This window comes from Mustela nigripes, chromosome 1 (assembly GCF_022355385.1).
Source record: "Mustela nigripes isolate SB6536 chromosome 1, MUSNIG.SB6536, whole genome shotgun sequence".
Taxonomy (NCBI): Eukaryota; Metazoa; Chordata; class Mammalia; order Carnivora; family Mustelidae; genus Mustela; species Mustela nigripes.
This window is the reverse complement of record NC_081557.1, coordinates 264,405,852-264,424,140: the sequence shown is the minus strand read 5'-3', so window position 1 is coordinate 264,424,140 and position 18,289 is coordinate 264,405,852. Positions and strand designations below refer to the sequence as shown.

The window sequence follows — 18,289 nt, the reverse complement described above, 5'->3', positions numbered from 1 at the left end:
TGTATTTCTTCTATTTTATTTTCTTTAAAGATTTTATTTATTTATTTAGGGAGCACGGGCACACGTGTGCCTGCACGCAAGCAGGGGAAGGGGCAGAGAGAGACGGAGAGAGATCATCTCCAGCGGACTCTGATCTCGGAGCCGATGTGGGGCTCGATCCCACCACCCTGAGATCATGACCTGAGCTGAAATCGAGAACTCAAGGCTCAACTGAGCTACCCAGGTGCCCCTGTATTTCTTCTCCCTTAAGAGGCAGCCTCCCCCACCCCGCGCCCAATATTTAACATCTCAGAAACCAAAATGTATCCTACAACCCACGGCATCTTTGGTTAAATACACTACTGTTCTGCAATGTACTATTTTTACTTGTTAATATGGGTCATGATTCCAAAGCAGCACTGCCTCCGGGATGATCTTTCTAAAGTATGAATAGGGTCAGGCCACCACCTTCCCCACAACTCTTCAAAGCCTGCCCCCCACCCCATGCTCCAGGCCCTCATTTTCTGACTCTGCCCTACTTTCCCAGTCTCCTTTCCAGCCTGTCCACACAGTCTTCCTTAAAGCCAAGTAGTTCTATTCGCAGTTAGTTCCCCAAATATGCCACGCTGAGCCAAATCTTTGTACCTTTGCACAATTTTCCTCTGCCTCTTCTTCATCTCTTCTACGCAAAGTTGCCTCTTACTGGCAAACTGCCCTGATCCCCCAGGCTAAGCCTGGGTCCTTCCAGTATGCACCACCCCTCAGCTTCTCCAGCCTCTGGTGCACATCTCTGGTAAGTCCCTTACAACAGGTTCATGCCAGTTCTCTTGTTTGTTGCTCCCAATGCATAGTGAGCTCCCGAGCAAGCTTTCTTCTTTAGATCCATTTCTAGTAGTGCCAGAATGGCATGGCTGCTCCATAAATATTTCTGGAAATAATGAACTTTATATAAGAGAGGCATAAAAGTGCTCCCTGAGGTAAGGGGAAGAACATTCTACGTTTCCATCCTGTAACCTGGGACAAGTGAGAGAAAGAGGAGGAGAGGAGCTCTGGGGGCTCAACCCTTGTGCCACCAGAAATCTGAAGCAAAGGGATTTTCCCTGCCTTTTCCTTGCTTCTGCTTCTCAGACCTATTCATTCCACCCTTAAGTAAAGATAATCTGATTCCAACACCCATGCCTCGATGAGCCCTTCCTTTCTCCCAGTCCTCTCAAGTGCTCCAAGTCCGTATCATCCCTCCTCCTTGACACAAAACCCCCTTTTAACCAGAAGTTTGGAAAAATACCAAAGGGGGAAGGGAGGTCCTTTCCACTTGCCCCTCCAGAATACCCACCTGCCTTTTCCATTTGGAATCCCTCCTGCCCTGCGGGTGGACATGCCTCTCAGTCCCATCGGGGCTCCACACCAGGAAATAAACACAAAAGGCAGCTAAAATTTAATACAAAATGTTTATTTTAACAACCATCCTAAGAGCTTGATATTAATGTTTCTCTTCAGTGAAAAGCACTATCCCCCCTCTCAACCCAGTCCTGGGTTTGAATTACAGAAAATCCCAAAAGTAGACAAAAATGTTTCCCAGTTCTTCATTCTGACCTAGATAATTTATAGCCAAGGGTTCCAGTTCATGCTTGGAAAAGTACCAGGGGACTACTGGGGCCTTAAGATGAAGGTCAGTGAACGTGGCTTCTGTGGTGGTCACTAAGGTTGGTCTTGGTCTTTGTTGACAACTGTCAGGCCAACGTACTTTCAATAACCTCTCTTAGCACATAGGACAGGGACTCATGAAACAACCAAACATAGTAGAGCAGAAGGGAAAGGGGGAAAAGATAAGGAGGCGTGCAGGAGAGGTAAGTGCTAGGACAGAGCAGGAGGAAATGGAGACTTCACCGTAGGGAAGGTAGCCTGGGGGAGGGCATGGAACCAGAAAGGTTAAGAGACAAAACATGAAAGAACCTTGGGCATGGAAACAGGACTGTCAAACAGGATCTCAACTCAAAGACCTCAACTAAAGAAAGGGCCGGACCTAGAAGTGGACAGATCAGCTGAAAGGGGAAAGCAGCCATTAGGAAAAGTGCTGCTTTTCCCAAAGACCGCTCTGGGCTACACATGGACTCGGAATTAGGAAGTTTCCAAACTCCCAATGGAAGAGAATCAAGCGGCCATTAGAAGGTTTGGAGCAGTGGGGTCAAACCAGGCAAGACTGCAATATTCTCACCAGTTCCAAGGTGCGGGGATGGGGGTGAGGTGGAGATTGGGGGGGGGGGGGCTCACATTCGGAGAGAGGAGACACCACTACTCAAGCCAACACAGAGGGGACCCTGCCAAAACTCTTCTGCTCACAGACTCTGGAGGAAACAAACACCTTCACCGCGCGATTCCTGTTCCTTTAAAGCTGCCGGGCCATCAGCTGTCAACCCAGTTTCTCCGTAACGGGAGACCATCGCTAGGAAGAAGAAAGGCCGAAGCCAACCGGTAACTTGCAGAGTTCATTTCTCTTCTCGGTACACACTTGGGTGCATTTGGCTCTCTGCAGCCCGGGCCTGAGGACCGGCCCCGCGGCTAGTGGGGATGAAGAAGGGCTTGTCGGGGGCGCGCACCGAGTCCCCCGACCTCGGCACGGCCTTAGGGAATCCGAAGTTCCCAGCCCGGAGCGGTCAGAAAGGCACCTCTCCGGGGACCGCAGAGGCCCGCGGACTCGCACCTTCCCCGCCAGCGGCTGTCGCCAGGACTTACGCACACGGAGAGGCCGGCGCGGGCCGTCCACGCCTTCGCTTGCTCGGTGCCGAGACCCCCGGCAGCCGCCGGTCGCTCACCTGCCGGGTCTGCCCCGCCCCGGAGGCTGCGCGTTCGGCTCAGCCGGTCGCTGCGGGCTCCGGCTCGCGGGCCCCTCGCCCCCCGCGCGCCCCCGGCCCGCAGCCGCGCGACTCGGCCGGGCTGGCGGGGCAGGGCAGACCTCAGAGGGCGGAAGGACAGGCGGAGGCGGGCCGGGCCCTTCCCCCCGAGCCGGGGAGGCGTCGCCAGCGCGCAGGTGAAGCCGGCTCCGACCTATCGCGGCAACTTTCGCTGCGGGGAGCGGCGGCGGGAGGCCCGCGGAGCCGCCCTCTGCCGCCCGGGCTGCGTGCGGGGGGCCCGACCCGGGGGGGCCTCTTCCCGGGGAGCCCGTGCGGCTCTGGGCGCGCTCGGGGGCCGCGAGCAGCGCCGCCCTCCGCGGCTGATGGAGGCGGGTGGCGCCGCCCCGGGCGCAGGTGACACACGACAGGCCGGGGTTTCGGCCGGCCGCGGGCAGCGCAGGAAGGGCGAAGCGCCGACACCTGGGGCCGGGACGCGCCGACGCGGGGATGGCCCGAGAGTTGAGCCAGGAGGCCCTGCTGGATTTCCTGTGCCAGGCCGGGGGCAGAGTGACCAACGCCGCCCTGCTGAGCCACTTCAAGAGCTTCCTGCGGGACCCCGACGCGCCCCCCGGCCAGCAGCAGCGCCGCCGCGAGCTCTTCAAGGGCTTCGTCAACTCGGTCGCCGCAGTGCGCCAGGACCCCGACGGCACCAAGTACGTGGTGCTCAAGAGGAGGTACCGGGACCTGGTGGGGGAGGAGGAGCTGCAGCGACCCCGAGACCCGCCCGCGCCCGCCCCTGCAGGGGGGGCTGCGTCCTGCGCCCCGCAAGGCGCGCGCGGGGGAGAGCGGCGGCGGCGGCGCGAGCAGGAGCCGGAGGAGGAGCCCGCGGGGGCCGCCGCGCAGGCCCCGCGCTCAGGTGGCGGCGGACGCGCCCCGGAGGCGGCCCCGGCGGGCGGCGGGCGGGGGGGCGGCTCCGGCCACGGGCCCGGCGCCAGGTGCGCCGCCGCGGAGGCGCGGGGCCGCTGCTGCCGGGAATGCCTGCAGAACGGCCCGGAGGGGCCGCCGGGCGAGCCCGTGCTCGGAGCAGCCCCGGGCCCCAGCCCCGCCGGGGAGCGGCCGGCGCGCGGCCCGCCGGCCCGGGACGACCGCGGGGCTCCGGGGCAGCAGCCGGAGGGCGCGTCCGCTGAGCGCGGCCCGGGGTCCGCAGCGCCCGGCTCGCCTCCTGCAGCTGTCGAGGCTGCCGGGAGCCGGGCTTCCCCGCCGGCCCCCCTGTCCCGCCCGGTTTCCCCCGGAGACCCGCCGGAGCTGTGGGCCCCGGACTCGCTGCACGACTCCACCCCGCAGCAGCAGCGGCAGCGCACCTGGGAGTGGGTGGCCAGACACCCCCAGATCCCCGAGGCCCGGGACCGCGGCCCCACTCGAGCCTGGTCGGTGCTGCCGGACAGCTTCCTCCAGCTACCCTCCGGGCTGAGCCTCTGGGTCCGGGAACCTGACTCGGTGCCTCCAGACCCCGCGCTTGCGTCTCCTCCCGCCCTGCCTGTCGTCCCGGAGCCCCGTCCCGAGAGCCCTCCGCGGGGGGTCTTCCGCAGTATTCGTTGTCAGCTGTCCCTGCAAGACCTGGATGACTTTGTGGACCAAGAAAGCCACGGCAGCGAGGAGAGCAGCAGTGGGCCTAGAGAGTCTCCCGGGGGTTCCGAAGAGGGGCTGCGGGTTGCTCTGGGAACCCCAGATTGGAGAGAGCGCAGGAATGCAGCGGGAGGCCTTTCTCCCAAGGAGGGAAGTCCCGGCAAGAGCCTTCAGGGCAGCAGAGGCGATGGTCACCGCTCTCGGCAGGGCTCGATGGAGGCTAACGGCCTTGCAGGGCACCCCAAGGAGTCTTTGCCCTGGCCAGCTCCCAAGTTCAGGAGATCCCTCAGGAGGAGCTCTCAGGCAGGGAGAGCCAAACTGTCTTCTTCCGATGAGGAGCATCTTGAGCAGGACTTGCTGAAAAGGACCCGTCGCCCACCACGGTCCAGGAGACCCTCCAAGGCAGGAGCAGGGCCCAGCCCGAGAGTGGATGCTGCTCTGACACCCAGACCTGTGGGCATTAAGGCCTCTCTTGCTGAGCGGCGTCGGCCACACAGCCCCTGGGCCCGGGCTGGGGACGAGTCTGCAGCTGCCGTCCTGCACAGACCTTCTGAGCACAAGTCATCTGTGGTCCCCCTGGACGCCAGGGAGCACGAATGGATTGTGAAGCTTGCCAGTGGCTCTTGGATTCAGGTGTTGACTTTGTTTTGGGAGGACCCGCAGCTGGCTCTGCACAGAGACTTCCTGACTGGGTACACGGCCTTGCACTGGATGGCCAAACACGGGGACCTCGGGGCACTCCAGGACTTCGTCTCCAGCACCCAGAAAGCAGGGATTACCCTTGATGTCAATGTGAAGTCCGGTTGTGGATACACCCCTCTGCATCTTGCAGCCATCCATGGTCACCAGGGGGTCATCAAATTGCTAGTGCAAAGGTTGGCCTCTCGGGTGAACATACGGGACAGCAGCGGGAAGAAGCCATGGCAGTATCTGGCCAGTAATACCTCTGGGGAGATATGGCAGCTCCTCGAAGCCCCTCGGGGCAGGCCCATTTTCCGGGTGTATCCTTTAGTCCAAAGCTCTTCCCCCACCAGGAAGGCCAAGAGCCGGGAAATATCTAGAAATATCACCCGGAAGACTTCCTTTGCCGCACTCCTCAAAAATCAGCACAGCAAATGGAAGTTGGCCAACCAGTATGAGAAATTCCCCAGTCCAAGGGAAAGAGAAGAGTATAGTGACTGAGGTGCTCCCCTCTTTGGAACAGGCAGCCGCCACACCTTGAGCTGTTCAGTGAGAAAATGCAGGGGCCATAGAAAAATCCCTGAGGGGTTGGTAAGATCGCGTAAGAGGGTCAACTAGTGTTTACCTGCCTGGATTTTGTGTCAGCACATCCCAGACCGCAGGGGTCATCCAGGCTTAAGGACAGCCCACGTCTTAGCACCAGCGACACCTACACTGGGGGCAGAGGCAGGTGCTTCAAACCCAGGAGGTATCCCCCCCCTCCCCCGGCAGCACAGTCCTGGGCACCCGGAGCCACACTGTGCTCCAAAGCAGCTACCCCAGGCCTTGGCTACACGGGGAACAGATGCCTAAGAAAAAGAGAGGCAATTTGAGGGATTGATGAAGCTCAGATAAAATCCTTTCTGGCCAGTAGCTCTCCCGCTTCTGCTTGTTTGGAGCGTCAATCTTGGCTGAGAGTAGGAAGCACCAGGTTTGAAATCAGGTAGCTCCTGCTTTCTCCTTTTCCTCTTTCTCTTCCTTCCTCCTTTCTTCCTCTCTGCCCTCTCTCTCCCTTATTTCCCTCCCTTTCAATTCCTTCTTTCCTCACGCCCTTCCCAAATCAGTGAAAATACAATTATTACTGGAGGGGAGCTCTTGATTTAAGAGATTGCTCATCCCTGGCTTCTGGCCTGCCTTTGCATGCAGCCCCCGGTGGCTGATGTGGGAGGTGACGGGTGGTTGGTTCGGGGCTCGGCTCCAGGGGCAGAGAAGCGGTTAGGTACCATCCAGCTGTGACTGACATTCAGGCCCTGCTTTCAAAAAAAAAAAGAAAAGAAACCTAAGGGAAACTTTCCAAATGTAAAAGCTGTTGGTTCATTTGCATAGTTGCTGAAACCATCTTTCATGGAAACTCCCCGTGTAACAAATGGCAAAATCAGCGTTGGTCGTTCTCAGTAGGGTTGGAGGGCCACCGTTCATATTCTGGGGAAGCAGCAAGGGTTAAGAGGTGAATGCTTCTCCCCCAGGAATTTTCTCAGCTGCTAAAAGTATGATTTTATTTGCACTCAACTTTATGCCAATTAAGATTAAATATTAGCCGTGAAGCGCTGTATCTGTAACAGGAAGTGTTCCTTTTAATTGCTTGTGTTTGGTCTGTGGAATGAGAGAATGAATGGCTACTCTGTACACTGCAATAGAATATCAAGATTTCAGAATATAAATTTAAAGAGGACTGAAAAAGTAAATGTCCATACGGAAATTGTTAATTTTTTATGGAATGTTCTCATGTGCTGTGGCAGTGATGTTGTATTTTCACAATATTTGTGTGTTTCTTTGAGTATTTTCCCCCATTAAACTATCAGCCCATCTTTATAAGTTGCTGTACTTACGCTGATTATTGTTCACTTTTTTCTTTACAACATTGTGTTTCAGTGAGTGTCAAATATTTTTCTTTCTTTGGAATTTTACTTAGAATTTTGCTGAAATAAATATATCTGTTCTGTGAGAAAACAAACACAAGATAGATATGAAAAATAATTCTAAGTGACTTCACCGTCTTGAAACGTAAAAGCTAACAATTCATCTTAACTTAAAATCTAATGAGATTTGTTGCTGATTCATTTATACCTTATTTTGCTCCCAAGGTGTCTCTTAAAGCTGCTTTGTTTTAGACACAAGCTTTTAAAATGAGACAGAGAAAAAAGGTGACACCAGGAATGAGAGCAAAGCAACCACAAGGCAAGAAAAAAATTTGTAAACTGTCCTAAGCACAAAACTAAGTGCTGCAGAGACTTTCAGAGGAGAGATTTCTTCGGGCTGTGAAAATCAGTGAGGGCTTCACGGAGGTGGGGAATGTTTGAGTGAATGCTGCTGACTTTCCAAAGAAACCAGCTTTATTGGTTCTGCCACATTCTTCACATCTGCTTCAGCGTATGATTTGCATAGCCCTGGTGTTGACTGGTGGTTTACTGGTGAAAACACGGTGTGGGTCTCACATCAGGTCTCACATCGACTCTCATGAGGATTCAGGTCGCTTTGGCCTTTGTCCACACATCAGACCTATGACTTTGATCTACTCTCTCATATGGTAAACATGGCTGTTGGGAGGGGGCAGGGCAGAAGAAGGTGCTTCGAGCAGAGCAAAATACAAATCTGATTGTGTCATTCTCTTGCTCATGTCATAAAGTCCAGGTGAGGAGGCCAGGCAGGCCCAGCCCATTTTTCCAGCCTCCTGCCAGCCACTCCCTGCCACGAACCCCACACGCAAGCCATACCAGACCTGTTGGAGTGCTAATGGCCCTACCCTCTCAGTTTCTGTCTAGGTGCCGGATTCCCTCAGCTTAGAACCCTTTTCATTGTTTAACTGGTGACCTTACCCTTATTTTTCAAGGGACAGATCAACTGTCAAGTGTCTAAGAAGATTCCAGGGTAAATAACCTCCAAGGTTATTTAGAATTCTTGTTATATGTCAGAATTGTCATTATACGTCAGAATTCTCATAATGCTGTGTACACACCTCACTTACAGCTTTTGCCACATGGTATTTTAGGAAATTGTTTGAATGTTTTATTTTTCCTGAAGACTTTGAATGTCTGGAGATTGGAGAGTGTATTTTCAGTTCATCAAAATTTAGCAGATATGTATGGCACATTACTATGTGATAAAGATACAATTCCCGCCTTCAAGAACTCACAGTCTACTGGGGAAGGAGGGTCACTGAGAAATCATTTCAGCAGCACGAGGTAGGTGGATAGATGCATCTAGACTCTGAGAATACAGAGAAAGGGGTATTTCTTTATACTAGGCTCTGTGCTTAAGCTGGAAATTCAACATCCGGTAAGACAGATATGTTTCCCATTTTCACGGCACCTTCCCGGACCAGGGAAATCAAGAAGATAAAATGGAAGTTAGGTGGGCTTGGAAGGGCCAAGAGGAGAAAGTAGGAAAGAATATTCCAGAATATTCATTTGAGTATAAGCTTCAGGATGTGTTTGGGAGACACTTGGACACTTGGGGCTGTGGGGAACACACAGCCACTGCGGTGTGGCAGAAGTGAGGTGGTGTGGACAGAGACAAAGACGGAAAGGTAATTCAAGGCCAGGTTGAAAAACAGTCTTTTGTGCGAGGTCAAGAAATACAGGCATTTTCTTGGAAGCCATGAATTGTCAAAACTCTTCCAGAAAACCTTAGTCTTATGGCAAGTATAGATGCTTTCCTAAAGCCTTAATATGAAGATAAAAATAGATTTCAATGTAGTACACAGGATGTAGTCAGTTTACAAGTTTCCCTTTCACATTTTTCTTACATCTTCAGTGGTGTTAATGCTTCTTTGCTAGGAAGTAGTGGAAGGCAATACAATAATGTAAAAATGGCAATTTACCATGAAAGGCAACATCAGAAGCTGTTGATAATTGTAACTCAACCATTTGCCTTTTTTGTAGACAGAGTTGTAAAGTAGTGAATTTCAATCTAGCAAATATATATGGTATATACCACACTCTTATTTCCTACTCATAAAATTGCTTATGGTTCAGCATTTCAGGATGTTACACATAGCATGCCAAGATTTCCAGATGCTTTTGATTGTAAATTTGTAGAAATACTATTGAGATACAATTCACATACCCTACAACTGACCTATTTAATACACAACGGTTCTGTGGTTTTTAGTATTTTCACAACCATCACCACAGTAAAAACCCGCACAAGTTTGCGAACCACTGACCCAGGCAGAGGGGAATCATTGACAGCTGACTGCCGGGAATGACAGATGTAGGCTGACGTGAGCCATTCTTGCGTAGTAAGGGAGACAAGCGAGAAGCAGAGATTGGTTTATTATGGTGTCTCGGTTTCATATTGGAACTATTAGGAATGTTGACTCGAGCATCTGGATAAGGTGGATTAGACCGGCAGTCTGCAACGAGCAAAGCAAATTCTAGTTGGAGACACAGATGTGGTTGATAAGAATTAGAAAGAATTAGGTAAGATCCAACAGGCTCAATTTTCTTCCGTCTGTATAATGCCCTGGTCCAGTGCTTACACCATTTCATTACTATGATGAGGGTCTAGGTTCCTGGTGACGCTAAGAGTGTAAAACTCCCTACAGGCTGGGTAGCATGGCAGAGTCCATATGTGTTCACTTATGGCAGAGTCCATACTTGTTCACATCAAGCAAAAGATTAAAAATGTGTAATGAATGCATAGGAAAGTGTAGTACTTAAACCTCATGACAATGAAGCTAGGTTGCCTCGGGTTCCTGTCCTGGCTTGGACAAGACCTTCAACTTCAGTTTTCTCGTTTTTAAGATGGTTTGGTTTTGGGTTTGGGTTTGGGGTTTTGGGTTTTTTGGGGGTGATCAAGTAAATTAATACAAAACCCTTAGAAAATACCTGGCACATAGTAAATCTTGAGTAAGTTAGCTGTTAACTATTTTAAACACCATTTACAATATACTGTTCACTTTAAATTTCCATCGATGCTGAAGACAAAAAAGTCCTCTAGTTGATTAAAAAGATTCTACAAGAACAAGATTTGCTAATCAAACATTTTTCCTTATACTCTTACATTAAAAAGACGCTTGCATTTCTCATTTCTGATGAAAACATCTACTTAACTACCCCTCGTGTGTAATGATCATTAGCTATTATGATGTGTCATTAAACAATTATATCTAATTGAAGTCACATAAACTAACACTTACCAAATTAGCAGCTCTGTTCTGGCCTGGAACTAAAAACCCAGGCAAAGCTCTAAGGAGGGGAGGTTTATGGGGAGTTGAGTGTGTGGCTGTGTGAAGCCACCATCATTTGAAAATTTAAATATCTCATTCAGCTACGTAGTAAACTTTATCAGAATCCCACTAACTTGGTCAAAATAAAGTCTCACTGAAATGGATTAAAAATCATTGACGTTGGGGCACCTGGGTGGCTCAGTGGGTTAAGCCGCTGCCTTCGGCTTAGGTCATGATCTCAGGGTCCTAGGGTCGAGTCCCGCATCAGGCTCTCTGCTCAGTGGTGAGCCTGCTTCCTCCTCTCTCTCTCTGCCTGCCTCTCTGCCTACTTGTGATCTCTCTCTGTCAAATAAATAAATAAAATCTTAAAAAAAAAAAATCATTGACATTGGGGCCCCTGGCCAACTCAGTTGGTACAGCACCCAACTCTTGATCTCGGGGCTGCATGTTCGAGCCCCACATTGCATATAGAGATTACTTACAATCTTAAAAAAAAAAAAAAATACTGACATATCAAACTAGTCCTTCTCTTTGATCTGAAAAATAGTACTTCTTGATTCCTACCTCCAAATCTGATTCCTCTTTTCTACTTTTAAGAGTTGGGTTTCGGGCGCCTGGGTGGCTCAGTGGGTTAAGCCACTGCCTTCGGCTCAGGTCATGATCTCAGGGTCCTGGGATCGAGTCCCGCATCGGGCTCTCTGCTCAGCAGGGAGCCTGCTTCCTTCTCTCTCTCTCTCTCTGCCTGCCTCTCAGTGTACTTGTAATTTCTCTCTGTCAAATAAATAAATAAAATCTTTAAAAAAAAAAAAAAAAAAGAGTTGGGTTTCAAAAAAAAAAAAAAGGTATTAACTATCTGTAAATTATGCCTCAATTAAGCAAGAAAATGATGTTGGGGCCAAAGTGCACACTTTTTTGAGAGGGTCTAATCCTTCTCTGTGTTCTGTTTCTTCAGATGAGTAAACAGTCCCAAATCTAGCAGTTTCTAGTAGGTATTTCAATGCTATTACTTCATCTGAAACCATAATCATTAATCTTACAGGACTTGGAGACTTTGGTTACTTATGTCCTCAAATCTATTTAGCTTTCTAGTGAGCCCCTGTCTTTTGTTGCCGAGCAAGGTGGGTTTGCAGGAACACGAATGTACTGAACAAGCGACTTACCACCATCCCAGGAGGGGTCTCATTGCCCAAGAGATGGAGCCAGCCAAGGTCGTGCTGAGATCAGTGGGAATTGGGCCAGAAATAGACCCATTTCCTTAATGGTACAAGGACCTAGGCTTGCCGAATCACATAAGGGTGTCTAGATCAGAGTATTTGGAGTTTTTAATTAAAATGAACTTCAAGGGGTGCCTGGGTGGCTCAGTGGGTTAAGCCTATGCCTTTGGCTCAGGTCATGATCTCAGGGTCGTGGGATCGAGTCCCGCATCAGGCTCTCTGCTCAGCGGGGAGCCTGCTTCCTCCTCTCTCTCTCTGCCTGCTTCTCGGCCTACTTGTGATCTGTCAAATAAATAAATAAAATCTTCAAAAAAGACATCTTCCAGAGTGTTAGTAAAGGAAAGCGTCTGCATGAAGCAGCCAATCCAGAGACTAAATCCTAATCCTCAACAGCCTGTGATTTTTTGAAAAAAGGATTAATTCTCTAAGCACAGGACAAAGACACATTTCTGGGGGCAGAAGTTGTAGTAGGTGCTACCTGACCATAACTCTCTCTGACATGCGGGTCACCTTACACCTTCTTGTGGTCTCTCGCGTCCAGGTGTTTTCCACTCAAAGCCTCCGCAAGGGCACCTGGAAGAGCAGAGGGCAGAACAGGTGGGCGGGTGTCACCTGGCCATCCTGCACTGTGGGCCAGCGTCACCTGGCCATCCCGCACTGTGGGCCCAGATGGTCTTACTCGGCCATAGTTCATGGTTTCCTCTGTATTGTGGCACCTCTCCGACTCCAGTTCTGCTTTTGGAGGTTTTTGTGGGGTATTTTCTTCAGTTCGAAACTCCTTATGCCTTTATTCGTTTTCTAGGACTTGAGAAAAGTTGAGGAAATCCTATCCTCTATAAATGTAAAGCCACAGCATCTAGATTTTGGCTTATGATGGAAAATGGCTTTGAAGTAATGGAGTGTTGGTGTTCATAAACGGAAATAGAAACATTTGATGAGGAGGCATCCGTGAAGCAGTATTTCATGATGTGGGATGGTACCACAATAAATATTCCCATTATCTGGTAGGTTTGGGAAATAGATTGCTTTCACTAACAAATTATCCTAGTTAATAAGGTTTTTCACATATGCTTTAGATGATTAATAGTTTAAGATAATTGAATTCTAATTAAATATATTCAGTCTAAAACTAAGCAGAAAGTGATTTATGTGTTTCAAAAAGCCATGCGGATCTTTAAGTGCTTTGTGTTCATCATTCTGAAAATCGATTATAGCTGCATTTTGGGTGCAAGGAACAAAAGTCAGTTGACAAAAGGTGGAGTTTTATAAGTTTTACATCTATTTGCATATGTTAAGGCATTTAAAAGTTATACAAATAATACATGTTTATTGCAAAAAAGATCAAATAACACAGGTAAAGAGAAGAAAAGAAGAAAACAAAAGCTGCCCTCATTTCTCTACCTTAAGGTAATTACTGATAGTATTTTGTGTGTATCCTTCCAGAATTTACAACAAAAACGAAACCATGCTATGCATAGTAGTTTCCAGCTTGTTTTATTACTTAAGGTATTGTTGTTTTTCCATTTGAGTTGGGCATTAAATATTGAGTTCCAGATAAAGAGAAGTTTATGTCTTCAGACGGCTGAATGTGGGACAGGTTAAAATGCATCTGCAGACCAGGCTTTTGCATCAGGGTCACTTCCTTTCTCTGGCAGTTTTGGGGCATATCCCAAATGTATTAAGTGTTAAATTATTTTAGAAGTCGTTTTAAAGACAAAACAGTCCTCTAGTTGATAAGTAGAAGTCCTCTAGTTGTAAGTAGAAGCAATGATTTTCTTTAGTTTTTGCCCAGCTTCCTTGCCCATTGTTCTGGGTGCGGGAGCTGTCAGGCAAGAAGCTGGTCGCTGGTGCCACCCACGGAAGGGAGCCGGGCGCGATCTCCCAGCTGTGACGGCCCATCTCCCCACCTGTACCTTTTCTGTTTGCTTGTGGGGCAGACACGAGACGGGTGTGGGACAGATAAGGTTGAAGAACGTTGACTATACTTGGTTATAACGCAAAATGGACTAGATCTACCAGTAGCACTGGTCTAGTTTTATCTTTATTTTTCCTGAAAGTTCGAGGGAATATTTTGGAACTACTTTATCACTCAACATCAGGATGCAGAAGGGAGTCTAGCCATATTTTTATCTTCTAGAGTATATCTTATTCAAGATCTTTTACTTAAAGCATTTTCTGAAGATAAAAATTGCTATCGTTGTATTTTTTAATAATAAATTTTAAAAGCAATTCAGACATAGTCACAGAATCTATGGAGTAATAAATTAGAGTAAATTCTAATAATTTCCAATCCTTACATTCCCTTTGAACTTTGGGTTGCCTAATTCTAACCAGCTTATATACTGTATTTTGCTTTGCACTGTTTTTCTTAACAGCATATTCCATATATTAAAACAATTTTCAGAACAAATGCAATTTAGTTTACATTTTGGATAGCCAGAAGTATATTACTATGTTGATATATGATCGTTTGCTTAGATATCCCCCTACTCTTTGACATTTGGGTCATTTCTTACTTTTATAAATAGTACTGACCTTTGTAAAAAATAACTATGAGATTCTTTTATTCCTTGGCTATTTTCCCAGGTGCAATTTCATGTTTTTTGATACATTTACCAGCTCATATTTCAGAAAGATTGAATCAAGTTAAAGTGACACCAGCCAGAGGGTAAAGATGAGGGAACTCTGAGTAAAACTTCAGTTAATAGCAATATACTCTCAATGTTGGTTCATTAATTGTAACAAATGTACTATGCCTGTGTAAAATGTTTCTAATAGGAGAACTGTGTGTGGGGGGGGGGCTGTATGTACTAGCTCCTCAATTTTTCTGTAAATCTAAAGTTGTTCTTAATGAGTCTATTACTAGATAGGAAGGGAAGTACAGAGCAGAGATAATAAAATGTTAACATTTGAGGAACAGGAGTAAAGGGTAGATAGTTCTTTGTTTAGTTCTTGCCACTTTTCTCTAAGTTTGAAATTATTTCAAGCTAGAACGTTAAATATATTACTGACCATCCCTTTCTTGAACTACCTCTAATCTAAATGCCCACCGATAGTTATCCCTTCAATGGAACAAGGGGGTGTTGCCAATATCACTAAATAAGGTCAGTCACAGCCAATGGGAATCTCAAATGGGTTGTTACTAGGCAAAATCTAGGCTCCCCACAGCAAGGAAATGCACAAGGTAGTCAAGGATGTCCACAGGCTGTTTCCTGGTCAGGTGAATAAAGGTGCAAGTGCCTTCGGGGAGTCTATCCCAGCAGCCCTTGAGTTTTAAAGGGGTATCTTGAGCCCCGGGCCCCTCTGCTGGTGGTTTTCCAAAGACTCCACAGTCTCCTGCTCCAACGGCTCCCCCGTCCTACCAATTTCACAGAGATGCTCTCTGGAGAGGCGAAGAGGTAGAGGTACACACGGCACCAGCCCCCTTAACCCGAGGTAAGAAGCAAAGGGAGAAATGAGGAAGAAGTTCAATCATCTAGTGTGACAATGACAGCAGCACAACAGTTGAAGGGTTTGTTGAAGCAGTTTTTTCCTTACAAGCTTTACTTCGTGACCCTTGAGCAATCACTGTGCTTTTCTTCCAGGCCTGATAGAGAAGTAGAACGCTGGGTGGGCTACAAAGGGAACAAAACTCCCTTTAGAATCAGGTGAAAGCTTCCAGCAAAGATCTGCTTTTCCTCCCAGCACAGAATCCAAGCTGTTGGGCATGTATGTGGCAAATGCTGGGACTGTGATCACACGGAATGCACCGATGTCCTATTTTCTCGTGGCTAGGGCATCCCTGGGAGACCAGTCCTCGCCAGAGAGCCAGACTCTCCAAGTTTTAAGATGGTAAGGTCCCCCTGAGCCGCCGACGAGATATCGTCACTTTATCTAAAGTCCCTGGGCAACGTGACTGAAGAGCAGAGGCTCTTGAAATGAGGAATGGAAGTTCAGAGTGATTCTTTAGCCTGTTTGTTTTTTTAAAGATTTTATTTATTTATCAGAGAGAGAGAGAGAGAGAGAGAGCACAAGCAGGGGGAGCAGCAGGCAGAAGGAGAGGGAGAAGCAGGTTCCCTGCTAAGCCAGGAGCCTAATGTGGGGCTCCTGGGATCGCGACCTGAGCCAAAGGCAAACGCTTAACAGACTGAGCCACTCAGGCGCCCTTCTGTAGTTTTTTATATTAATGGACCTATCAGAGGGGCCAATTCAGAAACAATGTAAGTGACTGCTCACCTGTTATTATCCCAAAGTGGCAAGACATGAGACACTGGTTCAAATTTAAAGCAAAAGCATTTTCTTGCCCTTTTTTTCCTATTTTCTATTTTTTCCTGAGAGCAAGCAAACTGATGTGAAGTGCTCTGTAAAACTTCCATCCTGGGGTTGCAGAGGTCAACTCTGCCATAGGTTGGCGAATTTTGCAGAATTTATCCTCCATAGCAGAGTTCATTACAATGGGCCACTTCCGAATTAGAAGTAGATCGGAGGCCCCTGGGTGGCTTGGTCTGTTGGGTTTCCCACTGTTGGTGTCAGCTGGGGTCGTGATGTCGAGGACGTGAGATGAGCCCCGCATTGGGCTCTGGGCTGGACGGGGAGTCTGTTTGAGATTCTCTGCTTCTGGGGCACCTGGGTGGCTCAGTGGGTTAAGCCGCTGCCTTCGGCTCAGGTCATGATCTCTCGTCCCGGGATCGAGTCCCGCATCGGGCTCTCTGCTCGGCAGGGAGCCTGCTTCCTTCTCTCTCTCTCTCTGCCTGCCTCTCTGCCTACTTGTGATCTCTCTCTGTCAAATAAATAAATAAAATCTTAAAAAAAAAAAAAAAAAAAAAGAGATTCTCTGCTTCTTCCTCTGCTCCTCTCCCCACTTGCACTCTCTCTTAAAATCTTTAAAAAAAAAAAAAAAGGTACTAGGTCAAGACCTTGGAAGATATGGAAAGCACATTTTTCATAGCATGTAGTCCCTGGCTCGTTTGTATCCGTCCTTTCCTTGTTAGAGAAACATGGCAGGTGCCTGAACTCCAGCCCAGATTTAGTGGGTCCGAATCTCTGGGGCCAGCACCCGGGAATCTCATTGAATCCGGGGGGTCTGCTCATTATTCTGCTCACGGAAGTTTGAGGACGGACTTCTGCTCTGTTCCTCGGACGTTGTATACTAATTAGGAATGTGGAAAACTTTAGATAAGGCTACCAATATTTCTGGGAATCTTAGAGTTTTCTTAGTTGATTACGACTAAGTGTTTTCCGATTTATCGGTTGCCCTACAGCATCGCATAATGCACAGAAATCTTTATCCCTGTACTCTCAACACGGAAGTCCTAAACAAAACCCTCATCAGAGATGTACGTTTTAGTCTTTAGCTTTAGTCTTTAAGGATCACATTTAAAATTTAGAAAATGGGGGTGCCTGGGTGGCTCAGTGAGTTAAAGCCTCTGCCTTCAGCTCAGGTCATGATCTCAGGGTGCTGGGATCAAGCCTCACATTGGGCTCTCTGCTCAGCAGGGAGCCTGCTTCCCTTCCTCTCTCTCTGCTTGTCTCTCTGCCTACTTGTGATCTCTGTCAAATAAATAAATAAAATCTTCTAAAAAAATTTAAAAAATGAAATAAAAGGGAAAAATTATATATTGTCTTACCACATAAACCATACCATTTCGCATTTTAATACATTTCTTACTATAGGTTCAGAGTTCTCCTCCTCTTTAAATAGTTGTAGTTACAGTAGAATACAATTGCTACAACATTATTCTAGATTCTTCTTGAACATTATTTTAAATATCTGTAGACCTTATGTAGCTATTCCTCTATTGGCTATCGAAGGAAATTGTTTCCAATTTTTAAAACTTTAAATTTTTAAAAATTAACTTTTTAAATTTTAAATTTTATTTATAAATAATTCTTCAGTCAGTGCTTTTATGCATAAAACATTTTCTGCATTTAGAATTATTTCCTTAGAATTTTCAGAAATAAAATTACTTGCTCAAAAAGCAGGAATTGTTTTTTTGATACATTCGTACCAATTAATGCAATTTCAATCTGGGCATAACAGAGGGTCCCTAAACTTTATTCTTGAACACTTCAAGGAAAACCAGCTACCAAAATAATTAGTTATGAACATTAGTGGTATATATATATATATATATATATATATATATATATATATAATAATTCATTAATTATCATTCTCCAATGATAGCTCCATAAATCCATTTATGTAGACTTTTAAAAAAAATGTATTTATTTATTTGAGAGAGAGACAGAGTGAGAGAGCATGAGAGGGGAGGTCAGAGGGAGAAGCAGACCCCCATGGAGCTGGGAGCCTGATGTGGGACTTGATCCCAGGACTCTGGGATCATGACCTGAGCCGAAGGCAATCACTTAACCAACTGAGCCACCCAGGAGCCCCTATGTAGACCTTTTTTTAGTGGAAGAGTCATGCAACCTCAGCTTTTGTTGCTTAGAATGGAAAATATGCTGTGAGTTTTCAATGTAACCATTTCTCACTGTGGACTGCGTGCCTCCTAGACTTCTAGAGAATACGATACACATATCCCCTCCTAACAGAATCCAGAGACTTGGAATGTGCTGGTGAAGACAGAGAAACAAGCAAGTACGAAGTAATATGGTGAGTCCTAGAACAGTGTTCTCTACCTCAGATTTCAGGGATATCTTGTTTCAGGTGAAGTGGTCAGGGAAGGCTTCTTTTTTTTTTTTAAGATTTTTTTTTTTTAATTTATTTATTTGACAGACAGAGATCACAAGTAGGCAGAGAGGCAGGC

General features: G+C 47.5%; 1 protein-coding gene across 1 annotated transcript; it reads left to right on the top strand.

The window, feature by feature from the left end:
• Positions 1 to 3,181: 3,181 nt before the first annotated feature.
• SOWAHB (sosondowah ankyrin repeat domain family member B) lies at positions 3,182 to 6,984 on the top strand. The gene has a single exon (XM_059385451.1). It carries the CDS (start codon positions 3,318 to 3,320, stop codon positions 5,616 to 5,618), a length of 2,301 nt encoding a protein of 766 aa, XP_059241434.1. The 5' UTR covers positions 3,182 to 3,317; the 3' UTR covers positions 5,619 to 6,984.
• Positions 6,985 to 18,289: the final 11,305 nt, after the last annotated feature.

What these genes read in the sequence shown, in the direction of transcription:
- SOWAHB (XM_059385451.1), top strand. Translation starts at nt 3,318, where the DNA reads ATGGCCCGAGAGTTGAGCCAGGAGGCCCTGCTGGATTTCCTGTGCCAG.